Raw genomic sequence first — 22,589 nt, forward strand, 5'->3', positions numbered from 1 at the left:
ACTAGGAGACACACAAGGCTCTGAGAATTTTCAGAATGAATTCCTACGACGGGAGCTAAGACATTACACGAGTGCACAATACCCTAGGGCCCAACTGCCACGGTATGTCAAGACAGGGGCCAAATCATGTAGACTCTTATAGAGAACTATTGGAATATTTAAACAAGAGAGTGGCATAATTTGATAATGTACGGTATATTTGGGGTTTTGTGGTTCATCAAGGCAGACAACATGTACATCTATATTCTCTGCCTCTCAAAATCTACTAAAATGACCAAATAAAACTAATAAAAATAAATGCTAATGAGATTTTAATAACATTTGAAAGCTAGAAAAAGAATGGATGAGTAGTAACTAACTTGGCTAAGAGAAGTCAACAAAAATAAATCAGTTTATACATCAGAATTCTGGAAATGTTCAAAAATTAAAGACCATATGCTTCTAAAAAACATACAAAAATTGGGCCTGAAAAGAGGAACACTTTGCGTAAAACTCTCATTAAGGAGCAGTTAGCTCCCTACCTCCAGATTTCCTCATTACCAGCTTGCCAAGTGACTGATCTTTCCTTCCAAGACAGAAGACTATAGGTTTGGCTTCATAAAGAAAATTAATCAGAAAGACTATTAAGTCAGAAATGCACAGCTTAGAGTTGTGGAGAGGGAGAGTCAAGGTGTTGGAATATAAGTGTAGAATAGTGCAAACTAAATACTGAATTATGAGGCTAACCACACCCCCCCCATCACATTCTGATGTCAGGAGATTAGAAAATTCCTCTCCAGGGCAAATTATTGGTCAGAGAGAAAAGACCTACAGATAAAGACTTTTAGAAAGTCTTCCAATGAAGACTCCATCAAGATCTCAACAGCTGGCAAGTAAACAGCAGATACACAAGTTTACAATAGTTTTCTTTAGTGTCTCAGTCTTAAATATGAATAGATACTCAAGGATCACTGGGCATTAGAGTATGGCTGTGGCAAGAAAGATGAAAGCCAAAATGATCAAAAAGGAAAAACACTCTAAAGAATCAGAGACTGTGAATGGAGGAGAAAAAAATACTTAGAGGAAACTACAAGATCTCCAGAGAGACATTAGAAAAAAGATTTAATTCCTGAATCAAAAATAAGAAATAGCTCTTGGGATTAAAAATACAATAGCAAAATTTTAAAAAAACACAACATCAGAATCTATCAATCTATCTAATCCAGAGCTGGAATATAACCTAAGAAATTTCTCAGAAATCAAAAAGAACAAGAGATAAAAAACAGGATCTTCCTCAGGGCAGGAATCACGTATTATTTATCTTCTATATTCTAGAAGACAGTCTCTTTTCAGTGCTGTTTGTTGAACTCCAAGATGGATTACAAAGCTTATGTGTGTATAATCATTTAGAATTCCTTATTTGGAGTTATTTATTTCTTATATCAATGACTACCTTTTTGTTAGAAATCCACAGATGTTATAGAATCCAAATTTTAAATAAATGGCAAATTCCAAAGCTTGAAATGAATGTGCAGGACATACAGGAAGAGGTTAATGCAGCTGAAGAAGAGCCTCTGTAAAGATCCACGAGGTTGGAATTTTTTTTTTTTAAGATTTTATTTATTTATTTGACAGACAGAGATCACAAGTAGGCAGAGAGGCAGGCAGAGAAAGAGAAGGAAGCATGCTCCCTGCTGAGCAGAGAGCCCAATGCGGGGCTCGATCCCAGGACCCTGGAATCATGACCTGAGCAGAAGGCAGAGGCTTTAACCCACTGAGCCACCCAGGCGCCCCACGAGGTTGGAATTTTTCCGTTGTGTATGCTATAGCAGCTCTAATATCTAAAACAGTGTCTCGCACAGATCAGGCCTTCCATCAATACTATCTTGTAGGATGAATGAATGAATGAATAAACAAACTAAACCAACGAATGAGTGAATGAATGAGAGCTCGCACAGAGGACTAGGGCAGTCTAACACACCGCAAGCACCGCGTCCGCGGCGCAGGTTTAAAATTCCGGAGGCAGTGCAGGAGCCGGCTCCTCCTCCTTCGGTGGGTGGAGCTGCAACGCTCGCTGCTCTCCGCCCCTCTACCGGCGGGTGCAGCTGCCGCCGCCACCACTGCGGTCGCCGCATGCAAGGGCTTCTGGGAGCCGAGCCTCGGGGTCTCGGGGAAGGGGCGCAGGTAGCCGCCATCTTGAGCTGCGAACCTTGTCGCTACGTTCAACGCTAGGGGCGGAGTGGCGACCCTCCTGTTACCTGCAGCGGACGCAGCAACCGGGAACTGGGAAGTTAAGGCATCGGGTACTGTCACATTAATGGGTAAGTGGGAGTGACACAGGCCAGTTCGGGTGAACCTCGGGCTTGGTCCCTTTGGGAGTTACTGGTACCGGGGGCCACTATTTTTATTTACCCCTTCTCTGCGAAAGCTTGAGGACCAGGCCATGCTGCCGGGTTTTTTCCCCTCAGGTTCCCGAGGGAGACCGCGGTGGCGGGGGCGTGGCAGCCGGACCTATTCCTTACTGACGCGAAGGTGCGGGGAATACAGATCCTCGCAGGCAGCCAGGCTGGCCTTCGGAGGGATCCTTAAACGGCCGAGCTCATCCTCCTGCGGTTCGGCTTCTCCGTGCCTTGGTAGTTCCTGTTCCCGGTACACGGGCTTGTCAGTCGTTGCCCTTCACACCTGGGTCTCGGCGTCTGTGTGAGCCCAGCAGCAGCGTATTAGTTCCAGTTTCCAGAATACGGCAGGGGTGGCTCTGGGGCTGGGGGCGGGGAGGGCTACTTGTGGCACCGTCGCGGTCGCCCGCTGCCCTCCTCCACCTGGATGCAGGTGCCTCGGAGGGCTGAGTGGACGTCGGCAGGGGTGGGTTAATAACCTGCCAGCTCCCTTCCAAGATGAAAATTAAGTGTTTCCGCGGTAATGCATAAGAGATAAAGGATTCGAAAGCTGTGAAGCGGGATAGTGATACTTCAAAAATAGACGACATCAGCATTCACTCTTTGGCTTTTAAAACATTTTTAAAAAACAAACCTCTGACTTGATGTCTCTTAATCACAACACTTAGGACTCATATTCTGTAAGAGAGCGACTTTCTTCCTTGGTAAGAAACAGCTCTATCCTTTCTGTCTTTAAGTCCTAAGGGCGGGCTCAGCACACTTACCCTTTTGTACCTGTTATGATGTTACTAATAGGCACCCAAACCGGAGAAATGGAGACTTCCGGGCACAAGAAATTCCGTTAAGGTACTAGAAAAAGTTAAAATTCCAGTTAGTCTCCCAGCCTCAAAACAGTTTTCCAAAGAGCTGGGTGAAAATTAAGCTTATGACTGAAAACAAGCAAACAAACAACCCAACCCTCTGTTGGGGATTCAGAGCATCTGAATAGTATTTCTTATATTTAAAATAACTTGTATGAGATGGCAACCTTTGAAATATAGCCTTTAAAGTTATTTTCCAGAAAAGGGAACAATCCTGTTGGGTCAGGCACCTTTAGAGATGATTTTTCTTGGTCTTTATGTCCGCTTTAAGACAATTGCAGTGAGGATTGCAGGTGTTATTAAATAAAAAGTTAGAATGACATCAGAAAAAGGAACAAATGATATATGAGCTGTTCAGAGTGGATTTTATTTGGTTAACATATTTATGTAAAGGTTTTAGTGTGGTCACTTGAATTAAAGGTTTTAGAAGAAGTATCCAGTGTGTAGGTTGTGGAGGCACAGGTAATTGAATCAGATATGGGGGGAAGGTATTAGAACTTGTTTCTTTACCTTTTAAAACTATTCCTTTCTAAAAATTTTCTAATTAATTAATTGTTACTTTGTTCAGTTAGCCAGATTACAGTGCATCACTAGTTTTTATGGTAGTGTTCAATGATTCATTAGTTACATGTAACACCCAGTGCTCATCACAACACATGCCCTCCTTTAATTTTATAATGGGTTAGATTATTATGTTAGTAATACTTACATATAAATAAACATTGAGGATGAATGCAGAAATAAATTTTGCACATGTGAGGATGTGTGATCACAAATGGTTAGAGAGGGGCACCTGGGAGGCTCAGTTGTTAAGCATCTGCCTTTGGCTTGGGTCATGATCCAGGGTGGTGGGATGGAGCCCCGCATCTGGCTCCCTGCTTGTCAGGAAGCCTCCTTCTCCTTCTCCCACTCCCCCTGCTTGTGTTCCCTCTCTCTCCTCTGTCAAATAAGTGAATAAAATCTTTTAAAAACGGTTACAGGCCAATGGCCTCGAAAAGCCTAATGTAAGTGGTAAGTATTAAGAGGTTTATTACTGTGAACATTTCATTTTGCTAGAATATTTTATACTTATTGAGCATAATTCAACAACTAATGTTGAAGCCCAGTTTGCTCTGCAGTGAACTCATCTCTGTTATTCCCTTCCTAGAGCCTAAGTTGTTATTAATGAGACAGTTTTTTTATATGAAATACTTAGGGAATAATGCTGAACATTGTTATTAATAAAGTTAGATTAAGCTATTTCTTTTTTTTTTAAGATTAAGCTATTTCTAATGGTAAGTATTTGTAGGTCTACCCAGTATTGTTGATCAGTTCATTGAATACTTTAAGGATATTATAAATATTATAAATTATAAATATTATAATTATAATAAATATTATAAATAAGTATATTTTAAATATATAAATATAATAAATAAGTATACTATAAGTATACTTAAATTGCTAGAATGTACATGTGTTAGGTTCAAAGGCACAAAGTACTTTTTAAATCATTCTGAAGGGTTCAGCCTATTCCATTCTACTTTTAGCTCTACCACTAATGAAATTTCTCTCCCTATCTTTACCAGTGACCTAATTATCCAGTCTTGTGCCTCATGTGGTACTTGGCTTATTGTAGGCACTTATATTTGCTGGATGAATCAGTGAATGAATAAATGGAGTGGCTTATTTTTAGTGCTACTACAAATGAAATACTCCTTGTCTTTTGAATTCCTTTCTCTTTCATGACTCTTACTTCTGATTAGCTGACCTACTTCTTTTTGGTTTCTGTTGCTCTTTCCTTTTCCCACTCAAATGTAAACAAACATTCTAGAAATTTCTCCCCTAGCTCAGTTAGGACTCTTCCTGAGTTTTGACACATACTTTCTTTTTTAAGACTTTATTTTATTTGACAGAGAGAGCATTGGCAAGGGGAGTTGCAGGCAGAGGAAGAGGAAGAAGCAGGCTACTCGCTGAGCAGGGAGCCTGACATGGGGCTTCATCCCAGGACCCTGGGATCATGATCCTAGCCAAAAGCTTAACCGACTGAGCCACTCCTTGTCCCATACTTTTAACCATCTATAGGTCTTAAAGTCCTGTGTGTTCCCCATAAGTATAATAAGTTTAAAATGAAAGGTACTATACATCTATTAGAATGGCTACAATTACCAACAAAATCTGACAGTGCCAAGTGTTGGCAGAGCATAGAACAACAGGAAGTCTTATACATTGCTGATGGAATACTTTGCATTTTGGCAGCTTCTTATAAAATGTGAAGCATACACTTGCCATATTATCCATCAGTCCTAATTCTAGATATTTATCCAAGACAAATGAAAACTTATATTTACACAAAAACCTGTGCATGAATATTTATACAGGCTTATTCATAACTGCACTAAGCTAGAGGCAACCTAAATGTCCTTCAACTAATGAATGGACAAACTGGCATATCTATGCAATAGAATACTACTCAACAATAAGAAGGAATAAATTACCAATGCATGCCAACAGTATGGATCTCACAAATAACACTATGCTAAATAAAAGTAGCCAGTTTAAGACTATATACTGTTATTATTTCATTTATGTGAAATTCAGGAAAGGTCAGAACTATGAAGGTATAGAACCAATCAGTGGTTACCAGGTATTAAGAATGGGAGAGGGGTTAATAGGAGCAGCATGACCACATTTTTTAGGGGTCATGGAGTAGTGTCTTGATTGTGAAAGTTTTATGCCTGTGCATTTGTCACATTCATAGAACTTTGTATCAAAAGAGTGATTTTTTTCTTTCTTTGCTATATATAATTTAAATATAAATTGAAAAAAGGGACTCCTGGGTGGCTCAGTCAGTTAAGCGGCTGCCTTCCTGGCTCAGGTCAAGATCCCAGGGTCCTGCGATAAAGTCCTGCATCCGGCTCCTTGCTCAGGGAGGAGCCTGCTTCAATCTCTGCCTGTCGCTCTCTCTGACAAATAAAAAAAGTCTTTAAAAATTTTAAAAATAAAACAACTCATTGTTTTCATCTCAAAAACAAGGAGGCAACCAAACAAAACCATCACTTTGATACTCCATCTTTATTCCTTGTCTTGACTTATTTTGTTACTGTACTGAAATAGATCAAGCTATATTGGAGTCATCCTAAACTCCTTTTTTTTCTTTTCTTTCTTTTTTTTTTTTTAGATTATTTATTTATTTATTTATTTCACACACACACACACACACACACACACGCACAGAGAACACAAGCAGGGGGAGTAGGAGAGGGAGAAGCATACTTCCAGCTGAGCAAGGGAGCCTGATGTTGGCCTTGATCCCTGGGATCACTACCTGAGCCGAAGGCAGAAGCTTAATTGAGCCACCCAGGAGCCCTAAACTCTTTTTTCTTCTTTACCACATTTTCCTTACATTTATTTGGTCTCTAATTCTTATTAAATCAATTTCTACAATATTTCTGAAATCAACCAGTCTTCCATATTTCCAGTGTAGCTGCTAATTTAGTTCAGATCTTCATCAAAGTTCAAGACAATCTTCTCTTTAATTTTTTCAGTTGTTACTTAGGATCATGTCCAAATTTCTCAACCTCGTGCACGAACCATGTGTTCTTAGTTACCTTTCTAGCTTTATCTCCTGTGTTTTCTCCCACAAATCTTGTTTAGGCACACTTAGTCTCTTACTGCTTTGTATTTGTGCCAGTCTTCTGCAAGAACTCTTTGCCTTGACATACAGTCCTCTGCTTGAGATACTTATTCCTTCCCGATTTTTCCTTTTCATTCTCTCCCCTGACAAATTCTTGCTCTTTTAAGATAACTTTCAGAACTCCCTAAAGCACAGTTAGTTGCTATGTCTTCTTTGCTCTCACAGGATTTAATGCATATGTTTTAGTGTACTTTACTACTTACAGTATAATTTACCAGTTCATTAGTCTATCTTCAACATCAGAGATGGCAGATAAATGCCAGCCTTTCCTTTTCTGCTTTTTACTTCATAAGTGTTAATTGATCACAACACTCTCTGATTTCTGAAAGTAAAATTATATTATTTTAAATGTAAAGTGTTATATAAAATATTGTAAATATACTTGTAAGAATATGTTTACATAAATGTTAATGCGTTCAAATACATTTATAATAAAACTACTTAAAAATAAAGTATACAAATATTTCAGTATTTTTTTTTTTAAGATTTTATTTATTTATTTGATAGATAGAGATCACAAGTAGTCAGGGAGGCAGGCAGGGAGAGAGGAGGAAGCAGGCTTCCCGCAGAGCAGAGAGCCTGATGCGGGGCTCGATCCCAGGACCCTGAGACCATGACCTGAGCCGAAGGCAGGTCATGAGCCACTGAGCCACCCAGGTGCCCCAGTATTTCAGTATTTTTTTTAAAAAGATTTTATTTATTTATTTGAGAGAGAGACAGTGAGAGAGAACATGCGCAAGGAGAAGGCCAGAGGGAGAAGCAGACTTCCCATGGAGCTGGGAGCCCGATGTGGGACTCGATCCCGGGACTCCAGGATCATGACCTGAGCTGAAGGCAGTCGTCCAACCAACTGAGCCACCCAGGCGCCCAGTATTTCAGTATTTAAAAAGAAGTAATTATACCCTTGTATTGCAAATTAGTATTGCAGTCATGACTGAAGTCATGAGCCATGCAACCTTAGTTCCGAAGACAGCACCTTAAGTAAATGAAAGAAGCCAGACCCCCCAAAATATTTGAGGGATGCTTATTGAAGCCTAATAATATATTCCATTGAAAGTAGAGATACTTCACTCACTCTGGCTATCTTTTGATCTTGCCAAGAGCTGTAATTTTAAAGTTTTTTACCCAACTACTTTATGATTGATTATATCCTGGCAGACAGTGATTTTAAGATGCATCCCTCTTCCGAAAGGTTAAAATTCCAGGCATTGGGGAGTGCATCTTAAAATCAGTGAAATTAGGATAATGACTTTATCTGTGTTTAGACCAAAATCTGTTATTTGTTTGATAATTTAGTCCAAAAATTTTGGTTACTTTGCTCCAATATTGATGTGGGAATGAGGGAATGTATTCTTTGTACGTAATTTTCAGAATTAATTTTGTCAATCTGTTTAAGCAGTAAGCATGAACTTAGTTTACCTAGTAAACATCACATGTTGTTTTGAGAATTATCAGTATATGTTTTCTTCTCTCCTAACCTCAAGATGCAATGGCTAGTCCAGGGAAAGATAACTATAGAATGAAAAGTTACAAGAATAAAGCCCTAAATCCCCAAGAAATGCGTAGACGAAGAGAAGAAGAAGGAATACAGCTTCGAAAACAAAAAAGGGAAGAGCAGGTGGGTGTTTTAAAATATTTAAATCTATTTAACACAGACACATTATATAGCTTTTAGAAGTTACATTATCATTGCTTATTTTTAGATAATTTAAAATGATAAAGTATTTTTAGGAAATTGAATATCAATCTGTTCTTTATTAGACTCCAGGAATACTTCATGAATCAGAATTGTGTGCTGTTTTTAATCACTGAGAGGAACAACTTTTCTGTTTTATTGATAAGCCTTTTATCTTAATCATATTTTATCCCAGTGTTAAGAAATTTTTACTCTTAAGCCTATTTAGATCACTTCCATTTGTCACTTCCAGATTTGCCCACTACCCCCCCAAAAAACCACAATATTTATTTGTTGCTTTGTGGGTTTTCATAGTTCTTGCTCCTAAGTTAATTACAGTCCTCTACCTATGCTACTCATACTTTTCCTTCTATAGTTCAGCCAGCTAGCTCTCTTAGCCTTCTCTGTTTTGAACTTTGTGTATGTGACATAAGGAATAGAAAAATCCTTTAAAAGAATATATCTCAACATTTTTCATTCCAAGATACACTTAAATTTAGAAGTGTTTATATTAAGAGGGTATAGTCCTCACATGTGTGAATTAAAAACTAATGTGTAGAAAGTATAGCAATGATGAAAGTAGAGAAAGGCCTGTTTTAGAAATATGATTTGTCATCTTCCTATCTATAGTATCTAGCATACTCCCTACTTTATTACATTAAGGACTCAAAAAAATCTGTTGGATGAATGATTAGAAGGAAATGTATACTATTTGAAGAAGAGCAGTATTTCTTTAGCTATCAGAAAGAATATACCAGATTTTTTTTTCTTACCTATTTTGATATAGAAAATGTATCCATAAATTCCCCTCAGTGATGTTACTCTGCTTCACTCCTCCTCTCTCTCTCTCTTCTTTAAAATTTTTATTCATTCCCAAAATAAAAAGGATAGGGCCATATTTCCTCAGAGTTGTTCTCTGCTCCTTATTAATCTGTAATTTGTTTGTTAATATACCACAATATTTCTCCCATATAACTAATTTGGTTTTTTATTAAGATTTTCTTGGAAAAATTCTTAGATATCGCATATATCACTGGGAGCATATGTACTTTTTCAAATTCTATTAAAAGTAAATGTGTACTCTACTTATGGGAGGCCATTGGTAAAAGACCTGAGAATAAGAATTGACCCAAAATGGTCTGCTCGTAAGAGCTAACCAAGTCAGGAGAGTTTAACTTCTCAAAGATAATTTAGATCTTCATGGTATAGTGATTGAGAAATAGTAAATATGTAGAATTTTAAATCGTTTTGTTTTGTTCACATAAATGAAAAATATAATTCTATGGGAATTCAGTGTTTTATGGAAAGCCCAAAGTATAAAGTTATTTCTCTTTATTACAGTTGTTCAAACGCAGAAATGTCTCTTTGCCCAGAAACGATGAGTCTATGCTAGAAAGTCCTATCCAGGATCCAGATATCAGTTCCACTGTCCCCATTCCAGAGGTAGATTTTACAAAAATATATTTCAAATTATACTTCAACAGTATTTCATACAACAGTTATTCATGCAAAATATTAAGTGTTGTTATATTTTCTGTTTTTAGGAAGAAGTTATCACCACAGATATGGTTCAGATGATTTTTTCTAACAATGCTGATCAACAGCTAACAGCAACACAGAAATTTAGAAAGCTGCTTTCCAAAGGCAAGAATTATTTTCAAGTATGCTTATTTGATATTAAAAGGTTCTGAGAGTTTTATTTATTAGATATTTTTTATTTTAAGACATCATCATCTTCAGTAAGACAGTAGGTCTTAATTTTTCTTGAAAATATACTTGTAAGGAATATCTATTTTTTTTTTTAAAGATTTTATTTATTTGACAGAGATCACAAGTAGGCAGAGAAGCAGGCAGAGAGAGAGGAGGACGCAGGCTCCCTGCGGAGCAGAGAGCCCGATGTGGGGCTCGATCCCAGGACCCTGGGATCATGACCCGAGCCGAAGGCAGAGGCTTTAACCCGCTGAGCCACCCAGGCGCCCCAATATCTATTTTTTTATAAAGTGTATTTATTTATTTTAAGTAGACTCCATGCCCAATGTGGGGCTTGAACTCACAACCCCGAGATCTAGTCACTTGTTCTACTGACTGAGCCATACAGGGAACCCTAAAGGAGGTCTTTTTTATCCTTTTTGTTAGATAAATATGGAACACTAACAGAATATCCTAGGGAACCACAAGAGCATACTTTTTGTTGAAGCCAAGGGAGAAGGAAGAGTTGTTGATACTTAGGTTGTCAGTAGCTGAAATATCTTGGTTTTAATTTTGCATATTTTTGTTTTAAAATTTCTTTTTTATTTTTTATTAATTTTTTATTTTTTATAAACATATATTTTTATCCCCAGGGGTACAGGTCTGTGAATCACCAGGTTTACACACTTCACAGCACTCACCCAAGCACATACCCTCCCCAATGTCCATAATCCCACCCCCTTCTCCCAAACCCCCTCCCTGTTTTAAAATTTCTTAGAGATTTTATGACTCTCAAAAGCCCTCTGCATTTCATGAAAATATATGAAGAATCCTACATAGTCCAGTAGGTTTTCTGTGAATAATGAATGATACCTTCACAGAACAGAATATCATTTAGTTGAGAAGTATTAGATAATGGTTGATAGGGAAGGAGACATCTCTGGAAAATGAGGTATTCTTATACAGGATTAGGGGGAAGATTATCTATCAGTTGGTGTTTTGAGTATTAGACTGAAATACTCCATGTTGTGAAGATGACCTTCTAAATATCCTTCAACTTAAAGTACTAAATATTTGTGTAGACAGTATTTAAAATTTTTTTTTTACTGTGATTAATGAAAAAGAACTTTCTTTCCAATAAGGACTGCATTTTTGAGAATATTTGTTTACTTCAGTTAAACTCACCTGAGGTTTCACTTGGTCAGTGAAACCTAGGAAAGATTTATTTTGTGCATCCTGTTAATTGACACAGGGACCAGGTTATTATCTTTCTGTGCCTATAAATAACTTAATTCTTTTTAAATTTTTAGAACCTAATCCACCAATTGATCAGGTTATACAGAAACCAGGAGTTGTACAGAGATTTGTGAAATTTCTTGAAAGAAATGAAAATTGTACTTTACAGGTGAGTTCTAAAGTTTTCTTTCTTAATCTCTTTCCACAAATAACGTGATTAAAGTTTCTAGTGAACTTCTACAATACTAAATATATTGTAAACATTCAGGAAATACTTGGCAATTAAAGGAAAAGGTAGTGCCATTCGTCTTCCCGTAGTCATGTTTGCAATGCTAGTTTTTTGTAGGAACTGCTTCATTAAAACAATTTTGAGAAAACTATATAAAATCATTCATAATGTTCATAAAAATTTTGTAGTTGTCAACTTTTAGTAAATTTTTCATTTTAGAAAACCTCAAATTAAAATGTTAATGGGTAAATTTTTTTTGGCTCTTAGCTAATAAGGGTTGTAACTTTTTAGTATAAACTCTTTTACCTTTTAAAACATATTTATCTGATTAGCTTTTTAAAAAAAAAAACAACAGTAAAATCAACTAAAATGTGACCAAAGTTAGGTTTGTCCAAATGAGCATTGCTTCTCAGCTATACTGTAATGGCCCTTGTAAGATGTCTTCCAAATAATTGGCTGCTAATAGTAAATTACTGAATTTTGCAAATATTTTACTGTTTTTTTTTTTTAAAGAAAGATTGCTTTTCCTGATTTCATTGCTATGTATATTCTTAAGTAGGAATACAATGTGGAATTTTATCTATCAGGAATTGCACAGGAGCTGCACCTAGTTTACCAGTGCTATTGTCAGTAATGGAAGATTGTTACTAGTATTTGAGTAATAGTTGTTGAAATTACAACTTAGAATAGTGTTCCACATATTTGAGTAATTTGGGAAAGCTCCTCACACTTTAGATAAGAAGCAAAGAAATGTGTTACACACATGAATATTACTTATCATGATTTTTATGCTGAAAAATTTTGAGAGTGTTTACGATAAGGATGTCTGAGGAAAAAGCCACTTTGTGCTATATATAGTAATACTGTCCATTATTTTTCAAGGTCTTTAGGTATAATCTGTAAGGACTATAGGTCATGATTTTTAGTCCATTTGCTTTCTATTTAAGCCTCAAGTCCAGAGTAAAACCCAAGCCTCCTGATACTTAATTATTTGGCTTTTTAGTTATAAATGAATGAAAGAGGAAATGAGTAAATACAAATAAATAAAATTGAGTGATAGTTTTAGCCATATATTGTGTGTAAGGCATTATATTACAAAATTAAAATATTGTTTTTACTTTTTATAAATTTTATTTTTAATATATTTTTATATTTTTATTTAAAATATTGTATTTATTTATTAAAATAACAAAATTAAAATAATAAAATTTTATTTTATTAATCATAGTGCTATGTACCTTTCATGTGAAAAGTTGTCTGTGTCAAATATTTTTGAAGTTATGGTCACTCTTTAGTTTGCCTGTGGATTTATAGATCATTTTCAGTACTTTGCTAGTTTATTGTTTGGGAGCCATGGGTTGAATTTTCTATTTCTTGTGTTACAAATCCATCACATTTAAGTATATTCAGATTTAAGTGGAATTGATATGAATGACTTTTCAGAGGTTCTACTGCTTACAGGAATACAAGTCCTGCCTGTGGCTTTGCTAATAGTGAATTCTTTGAACAAATCATCTAAGTCTCTGGACTTCTAATTAATTTCTTAAATGAGGTTGGAACTAGGTGATCCATCCCTAGGGAATCAAAAGTACCTTTTAAGATTCTAAGTTCCATAAATGCACTGTTGCTTTTATTTTTTTTTAATATTAATTTATTTATTTTCAGCCTAACAGTATTCATTATTTTTTCACCACACCCAGTGCTCCATGCAATCCGTGCCCTCCTTAATACCCACCACCCGGTACCCCAACCTCCCACCGCACTGCCACTTCAAACCCCTCAGATTGTTTTTCAGAGTCCATAGTCTCTCATGATTCACCTCCCCTTCCAATTTACCCCAACTCCCTTCACCTCTCTAACTCCCCATGTCTTCCATGCTATTTGTTATGCTCCACAAATAAGTGAAACCATATGGTAATTGACTCTCTCTGCTTGACTGATTTCACTCAGCATAATCTCTTCCAGTCCCGTCCATGTTGCTACAAAAGTTGGGTATTCATGCTTTCTGATGGAGGCATAATACTCCATAGTGTATATGGACCACATCTTCCTTATCCATTCGTCCGTTGAAGGGCATCTTGGTTCTTTCCATAGTCTGGCGACCATGGCCATTGCTGCTATAAACATTGGGGTGCAGATGGCCCTTCTTTTCACGTTCTTTTAAGTAGTGTCTCATTAGTTTTAAACTGCTTGCTTTAGGACACTTGGCTCTCTAAATAGTAAGCATTAGGAGTTCTGTGAAATACAACTTCAGATGTGTTCATTTATTGTTCATGATTTTGAAAATTTTCATTACAGTCTCTTTCATTTTTACAGATTGAGTCCTGTTTTTAAAGCCAAGGGTTTTTATTTATGAAATCTGATTAATCTTATTAATCATAAATCAGTCTTTAAAGGCTTGTCCAGCTAACCCTTTACTCCCTCTCTTCTTCCCTTTTTTTCTGACATTTCTTTGGTGCTTTCATTTATTCTACCTTTGTTTTTCCTTAGTTTGAAGCTGCATGGGCATTAACTAATATAGCATCTGGAACTTTTCTGCATACCAAGGTAGTGATTGAAACTGGGGCTGTTCCAATTTTTATCAAACTTCTTAATTCAGAGCATGAAGATGTGCAAGAGCAGGTATGTTTCTAATCTGAATGGTTATATTTACTAGATTTTTATGTTCTCTTGAGAGTTGCATGTGCATTGCGTTTGTTAAAATACAGTAATTCCTCTTCAGTGTCAAATTAGAAGGAAGCCAGAATGCACTGTCTCAGGCATAATCCTGGGTTCTCTGTAGGTGTGATGTCAGGTATCAGAAATTACTATTCCCATGTATAAAAAAGCATACTGAGACTCAGAAAAGTTAGTAATCTACCTAGTCACAGTGGATGGCTAAACTAAGTTTTAAACCTGGGCTGGTCTGACTCCTTATTCTTTGCATGTACGTAGATTATTTTGTTACTTCTTTCTAAAATATCAAAAATTTTTTAAGCCCTTAGTCGATTTGCTCTTTTATTTATTTTTACTTTTTTAAATTATTTTTATTAGCATATAATCTATTATTGCCCTAGGGCTACATTTCTGTGAATCGTCAGGCTTACATATTTCACGGCACTCACCATATCACATACCCTCCCCAATGTCCATAACCCAGCTACCCTCTCCATATCCTTCCTCCCCCCTAGCAACCCTCAGTTTGTTTTGTGAGATTAAGAGTCTCTTATGGTTTGTCTCCCTCCTGATTCCTAATGTGGCTTTTTATTTTCTTTAATTTTTATTTATTTATTTATTTTTAAAAGATTTTATTTATTTATTTGACAGACAGGGATCACAAGTAAGCAGAGAGTAAGGCAGAGAGAGAGGAAGGAAAGCAGGCTTCCCACTAAGCAGAGAGCCCGATGCGGGGCTTGATTCCAGGACCCTGCAATCGTGACCTGAGCCGAAGGCAGAGGCTTTAACCCACTGAGCCACCCAAGTGCCCCCCTAATGTAACTTTTTAAATAGACATGATAAATTCTCACAGTTGTTGCAAGAGGGAAAATTTAATCACATTTACTTTGTACCAGTGAAAGAAAATAAAATGTTTTTGTTTTGAACTATTTTTAGGGCAAATTGATCTGTTGATCTACCATCCATTCATCTGTTTAGTTTTATATATATGTACATATATATATGTATACACACACACACACACACACACACACGGGTTTTTTTTTTCCCCCACTTAATTGATATTGGTAGCCTTTTCTAATGGCATTAATCTTCCAAGAAAATTTTCCTGATTACTCATTATCTAGTCCGGTATGAACCATAATTTGTGATCTATTTCTCAGTTATATATTAGAGTTATTTCTGGCATATTAATATTATGATAAACATCACTATCAATCTGTATGTATATCTTGATTATTTCATTAGGAAAAATGACTTAACCCTGGTAAAAGAAAAAATTTTCAAGTTCTAATCATGTATTTCAAAGTTGACCTCCAAAGAAACTATACATAATAATTTCCCCACCAGTATTAGACTTCACAGGGTGAAAAATGTCATTACTTCAAAAGATTTTCTTAAGGTGGCTCTGTGGGTTAGTTGGTTCAGACACCTGTCTTGTAAAATATTTTTTAAAAAAATAGAAAATGAACTTAGGCCTAGGGTAAATATTAAAAATACTAACTCATATTTTAAATGTTAAAATTTTCCCAGTTGTAAAAGTAACTTATGTCTACTTTTGCATGTATTTGAAAAATGTGAAGTGAGAATATAATGAAATGATGATTTTCATTTGCATAATTTGTCATTTAATTGAAATTTAATAAGTGAATAATTTGATCTTTTACTTAAATTATTTAAAAAATTATAATGAACCTGGACTAATTCTAAGCTTATTTTCAGAGATCAGTCCAAGCTAATTCTCATAGTAGCTTTACTTGACTTCTCTATATTTTGTCTCTCCTTCCCTTCTTTTATAAATCAATCCCTTCCCAGTGAGTGGAGTCCTTGGCATAGGAACAAACTTCTAGTATAGGTAATTGCAAAATTCGCTAAATTGATAATTTTGTCTTTCCATATAGATTCGGAGTAGATAGACTATCATCTTTGTTGAACAGAATAAACATTTCACCATGTGTAATGAAAAATGTTAATGCCCTATCCTTCAGTTGATTAAAAATATTAGTAAATGGTACTATTAAACTTTCTTTACTGTCCTACTAGCTTTTTTCTTTTTTTTTAACATCTTGGAAACTATTACTTTTTTCATTCTATACTAAAATCTCATTCTTAAGAGAGTGCATCTTATTTAAGATATTGTAACAGAATGTTTTTTTCTCATTTTTCTAAGGCTGTTTGGGCACTTGGTAATATTGCTGGTGACAATGCAGAATGCAGAGATTTTGTTTTGAATTGTGAAATACTTCCACCTCTTTTAGAGTAAGTACTTTATCACAATTAAATTAATACTAGCTTTATAAAAGAAAACTATTCTGCACTGTATTTCTACATACACAATTACGTTCTTCAGTGATGCTTTTAAATTTGGGGTATGTTGAGCTGTTTCTGCAAGAGCAATAGCAAAAGCAAACCAAGAAATTTTCCGGTTTTGTATTGGTCTTTATATTTTCTTAAGCCATACTTAATAGTATTTATTGTGTGCTTGATGCTTACTATGCTGAAGTAATAATTCTACAAAATAAGGATATGTGGTAATTTTTAGTACAATAAAAATTTAAGTTTTGCTAAAGGAGGAAATCTTTAGTACATGAACAGAGGATATATTTAGGATATCAGGTTTTTGTATTTGATATGGAAATGTTCAGAGAACAAAGATCATAAGAGATTTTTCTTTTGGAATTAGAATTAAATGATTTATTTAGTAGTTCCTTTTTAAAATGCATTATATATTTTTAAAAATGAAATTACCCTATAATGTAAGGAGCTTTAAAGAAATTACATAAAATTATTTGAAAGGTAGATTCCTTTATTCATCTTGGTTATCATTCACTAAGAGGGTCTTTTTTTTTTTTTAGGCTAGATGCCACGGGCATGTAGTGAAAAAGAAAAAAGTAATTGAGGAGATTGTAAAAGGAAAAATTTTATTGTTTCTGTGCTATTAGCCATCCTCTCCAAGCTAAAGAATTGAAAGGAAGAATAAATTTTTAGTTATTAGCTTGCAAAAGGTATTTTATTCTTTTAGAGAGAGTAACTTTCCATGGACAGAGTGATTTCACAGTGTTTCAATCAACTAACATTGAATACTTAACTACTGCAGGGCACTGAACCACTTACTATAATGTCATTAACTTTGGTCTTACTCAAAGTTAATGTTCCAAAGTATTTAAGAATTTAGCTGAGCTATAAAAAGAAAATACTGATTTAGAGTTCAATATCAGGGTTATTTTGAAATTCATACTATTTTTGCCATTTTAACTGGTGTAAGGTAGTATCTCAATGTGGTTTTGATTTAAATTTCCCGACATGGTCCATATACACAATGGACTATTACTCAGCCATCAGAAAGGATGAATATCCAACTTTTGCATCAACATGGATGGGACTGGAGGAGATGATGCTGAGTGAAATATATCAAGCAGAGGAAGTCAATTATCATATTGTTTGACTTATCTGTGGAACATAAGGAATAGCATGGAGGACATTAGGCGAAGGAAGGGAAAAATGAAGGGGGGAAATTGGAGTGGAAGACGAACTGTGAGAGACTATGGACTCTGGGAAACAAAGTGAGGGTTTTAGAAGGGAGGGGCCTGGGGGCTGGGTGAACCTGGTGATGGGTATTAAGGAGGGCACGGATTGCATGGAGCACTGGGTGTTGTATGCAAACAATGAATCATGGAACACTACATTAAAAACTGATGATGTCAAGCAGAGAGAGTCAACTATCATAGGGTTTCACTTATTTGTGGAGCATAACAAATATCATGGAGGACAAGGGGAGTTAGAGAGGAGAAGGGAGTTGGGATAAATTGGAAGGGGAGGTGAATCATGAGAGACTATGGACTCTGGAAAACAATCTGAGGGGTTTGAAGTGGCAGTGGGGTGGGAGGTTGGGGTACCAGGTGGTGGGTATTAAGGAGGGCATGGATTGCATGGAGCACTGGGTGTGGTGAAAAAATAGTGAATACTGTTTTTCTGAACATAAATAAATTAATTTAAAAAAATAAAATTAAAACCCCAAAAAACTACTGATGTACTATGATGTACTGTATAGTGACTAACATAATTAAAAAAAAAAAAAAAGAAATTCATACTATTGAAAGTATCTCTTAAATTTTCAATTTGAGATTTGTCTGGCCTCATTATATGGTTCATAGATTAACTGAGAACTTTGTTTCTTTTTACTTTTGCTCTCTGTCTCATTTTCTTATTACTATCTCAAGTTGGTAATTGTTTCTGAATTAGTAAGTAAACATTTCTTAGGTCTAATTCCTTTAAATGGTCTAAGGAGCTTTTAATCATGACCAAAGAAACCAAACTAAAAACTAAGCTCTAATGGAGAAGAAGTACCCAGCTATGTAGTGCTAGTTATAAATATAATGAATTTTAGAAAATAAGTAGGCTTAAAAAGTTAGAAAGTTTAAAAATTTGAGAAAAATAGCAAAAAAGAATTTATGTCAACCTAGCTACCAGATACTCTCACTTTTGTTGGGCAAAAGGAAGAAAGTTATTGGCTTTTATTAAGATTATGGTTTATCTGCTGTTCACATTGACATTTGTGTTTTAGCTATTGCTTAAGTAAATGTAAAACTTCTATTAATGTCTGGTTTTATCAATTCTGTTTGAGTTTTAATTTTATTCTACTTCCATTTGATTCTCAGTAAACGTAATTTTGCAGTAAACCTAAATCAGCAAATGTAAATCTTACTACTACGGGTTTCATATACTGACCCACTTGCTATTTTAATTTAATTTGACTTTAATGATTATAATAACCTCATTAATATAGATAAAGAATAGTATACAACACAGTTTGGCCAACTACAGGCCTCAAGCCAAATCTGGCCTGCTTCCTGTTTTGTAAATTTAAGTTTTTATTGGGGCACAGTCACTCCCATTTGCTCACTTAATATCTACGGTTGCTTTCATACTACATCAGCAGAGTTGAATAGTTGCTACAGAAAAAGGCTTGCAAAGCCTAAAATATTTACTGAAAAAGTTTTTCAACTCCTGATATAGAAAGTCAATGTAAGTATTTTATTTTTAAGTGAGTTATGGTTTTCGGAGGTTTCAAAGACTATAGGAAAACCTGTAGAACAGATTTTTTTCGTATATGGTAAAATATACATAGCATAAAATTTATTTATCATTTTAACTATTTTAAAATGTACAGTTCACTGGCAGGGTTTTATACCTATCACCACTATCAAGTTCCAGACAGAAATCCCAATACCTATTAAGCTGTCATGTCCCATTTCCTTCTAGCCTCAGCCCTTGGAAACCACTGCTGTGTATGGATTTGCCTATTCTGGATATTTCATATAAATGGAATCATACATTGTATGACTTTTTATATCTGGCTTCTTTCACTTAGCATATTGTTTTCAAGGTTCATCCATAGTGTAACATGTATCAGTACTTCATTATTTTTATGGCAGAATAACATTCTCTTGTATGGATGTACCACATTTTGTGCACCCATTCATCAGTTGATGGTCATTTATCTTCTACTTGTTGATTAAATAGTATTCCTCTGAACATTCATGTACAGGATTTTGTTTAAATAGTAGCTTTTAATTCTTTTTAGGTATATACCTATGAAGAGAATTGCTGGGTCATATGGTAACTCTATCTTTGACTTTTTAGGAACTGTTTTCCGTAGCAGCAGCAGCATTTTACATTCCCATCAGCAGTGTATGAGAATTTCAGTTTCTCTACGTTCTCACCAGCACTAGTTATTCTGATTTAAGCCACCCTCGTAGGTGTGAGATGGTATCTCATTTTGCTTTGATTTGCATTGAACATCTTTTCATGGGTTTGCTGACTATATCTTCTTCTGAGAAATGTCTGTTAAGTCTTTTGAATAATTTTTAATTCAGTTACTTATCTTTTGTTGCTATGTTGTAAGAATTCTTCATGTATTCTGAATACATTCTTATCAGATTAATGATTTACAGATCTTTTCTTTTTGTATTTTCTGGGTTGTTTTCACTCTTGATAGTGTCCATTTGAGTCACAAAGTTTTTAATTTTGATGAAATCCAGTTTGTGTATTTTTTTTCCTTTTGTTGCTTATTCTTTCGGTGTTGAATTTGAGAAACTGTTGCCAAATCAAAAGTCATGAATATTTGTCCTTATGTTTTCTTCAAAGAGTCTTATAGTCTTAGCTCTTATATTTACAGCTTTGATACATTTTTAGTTAATTTTTTATATGATGCAAGGGCATTCACTTATCACAGCATAATTTGTTGAAGTATTCTTTGAGAGTATTCTTTGCTCATTGAATGGTACCATATTGTTTTGGTTAGAGTAGCTTTGTGATGAATTTTGAAATCAACAAGTGAGTATTTCAGTTTTGTTTTTGTTTTTGTTTTTGGTCAAGATTGTTTTAGCTATTTAGGGGTACCCTAGTGGCTCAGTCAGTTATGTGTCTGACTCTTGATTTCAGCTCAGGTCATTATCTTATGAGTTGTGAGATCAAGCCCACATCAGGCTCTGTGCTTAATGGGAGTCTGCTTGAGATTTTCTCCCTCTCTCGCCCTTGCCCTCTTCCTTTGCCCCTCCCCTTGCTCGTGCATGCTTTCTCTTTCTGTCTCTCAAATAAATAAATATTTAAGTAAAAAGATTGTTTTACCTATTCAGGGCTACTTGCTATTCCATATGAATTAGTTTTCAGTGTACAGAATTGGTTAAATTTATTCCTAAGTATTTTATTCTTTTTGACACTATTTTAGATGAAATTTTTTTTTACTTGTTCAGTGGTAGTGTATAGACATACAATTGCTTTTTGTGTTTTAATCTTGTAGCCTGCACCTTTGTTGAATTCATTCATTAGCACTAATAGGGCTTCGTTGTGGATTTTCTTAAATTTCTCTATATAAAATCATGTCATCTGTGAATAGTAATAGTTCCAGTTATTGCTTTCTAATTTCAATACCTTTATTTCTTTTTCTTGCCTAATTGCTCTAGCTAGCGCTTCTAGTACAGTGTTGCATAACAGGGAAAAGCAGATATCTTCATCATGTTTCTGATTTGAGTAAAAGGTTTCACTTTCACCATTGAGTATGTTGTTAGCTGTGGATTTTTCATAAATGTTCTTTATCATGTTAAGGTAGTTTGCTCTTTTTCCTAGTTTGTTGAGTGTTTTTATTATGAAAGAGTGTTGGGTTCTGTTAAATGCTTTTTCTGCATCAATTGACAGGATCACACATTTTTTCACCTTCATTCTGTTAATGTATATTATTTATTATTTGTACATTGAACTATCTTTGCCTTCCTAGGTAAATTCCATTAGGTTATAGTATACAACCATTGCTAGATTCAGTTTCTTAGAATTCTGTTGAAGATTTTTGCATGTGTATTTATTAGAAATACTGGTCTATACCTGTGATGTCTTTGGCTTTGGTATTAGGGTAGTGCTGGCTCATAAAACAGGTTAGGAAATGTTCTCTTCTATTTCTCAGGAGAGTTTGAGAAAGATTCAGTTCTTCTTGTATTTGGTAGAATTCACCAGTGAAGCCGTTTTGTGTTGGACTCTTCTTTATTATGAGATTTTTTATTACTGATCAATATATTTAATCCTTACAGGCCTATTTAGATTTTCTGTTTCTTCTTGAATCATTTTGGTAGTTTATATATAATTTCTAATTGTTCATTTCTTCTGGGTTATTCAATTTGTTAACTTATTCTTGCTCATAGTATTTTTTTTTAAGATTCTATTTATTTCAGAGAGCAAGAAGGGAGCATGAGCAGGGGGAGAGGCAAATGGAGAGGGAGAGACAGACTTCTCTGCTGAACAGGGAGCCTGATGTGGGACTTGATTCTAGGACACTGGGATCATGATCTGAGCTGAAGCCATATACTTAACTGAACTGAATGAGTCACCCAGGCACCCCCATAGTATTCTTTTATACTTATATTCTTATTTCTGGAATATCAGTAGTAATAGCCCCACATCTTTTAATATTTTAGATTTGTTTATTATTTATTTATTTATTTTTAGAATTTATTCATTTGAGAGAGTGAACATACACATGTACCTGTGCTTATTCCGGTGGGGGAGAGGGGGAGCAGAGGGCGATGGACAAGCAGACTGAATGAGGGCCCAGTGAGGGGCTCAATTCTGCCAAAACCAAGAGTCAGATGCTCAGCCGAGTCACCCAGGCACCTGCCCCTCCCCACTTCCATTCTTAATTTTA

At 35.4% G+C, this 22,589-nt stretch overlaps 1 protein-coding gene across 3 annotated transcripts in view; it reads left to right on the forward strand.

The window, feature by feature from the left end:
• The first annotated feature begins 2,092 nt into the window (after window positions 1–2,092).
• The window catches only part of KPNA5 (karyopherin subunit alpha 5), a 50,260-nt gene continuing 29,763 nt past the window's right edge, over window positions 2,093–22,589 (forward strand). For all 3 annotated transcript variants that reach the window (XM_059400603.1, XM_059400604.1, XM_059400605.1), the window contains exons 1-7: window positions 2,093–2,300; window positions 8,396–8,529; window positions 9,928–10,029; window positions 10,131–10,230; window positions 11,586–11,680; window positions 14,231–14,362; window positions 16,566–16,654. In XM_059400603.1, coding sequence (XP_059256586.1) covers window positions 2,297–2,300; window positions 8,396–8,529; window positions 9,928–10,029; window positions 10,131–10,230; window positions 11,586–11,680; window positions 14,231–14,362; window positions 16,566–16,654 — 656 coding nt within the window. In that variant the 5' untranslated portion in view covers window positions 2,093–2,296. The remainder of the gene's footprint in view (window positions 2,301–8,395; window positions 8,530–9,927; window positions 10,030–10,130; window positions 10,231–11,585; window positions 11,681–14,230; window positions 14,363–16,565; window positions 16,655–22,589) is intronic.

Source organism: Mustela nigripes, chromosome 5 (assembly GCF_022355385.1).
Source record: "Mustela nigripes isolate SB6536 chromosome 5, MUSNIG.SB6536, whole genome shotgun sequence".
In the NCBI taxonomy this organism is placed as follows: domain Eukaryota; kingdom Metazoa; phylum Chordata; class Mammalia; order Carnivora; family Mustelidae; genus Mustela; species Mustela nigripes.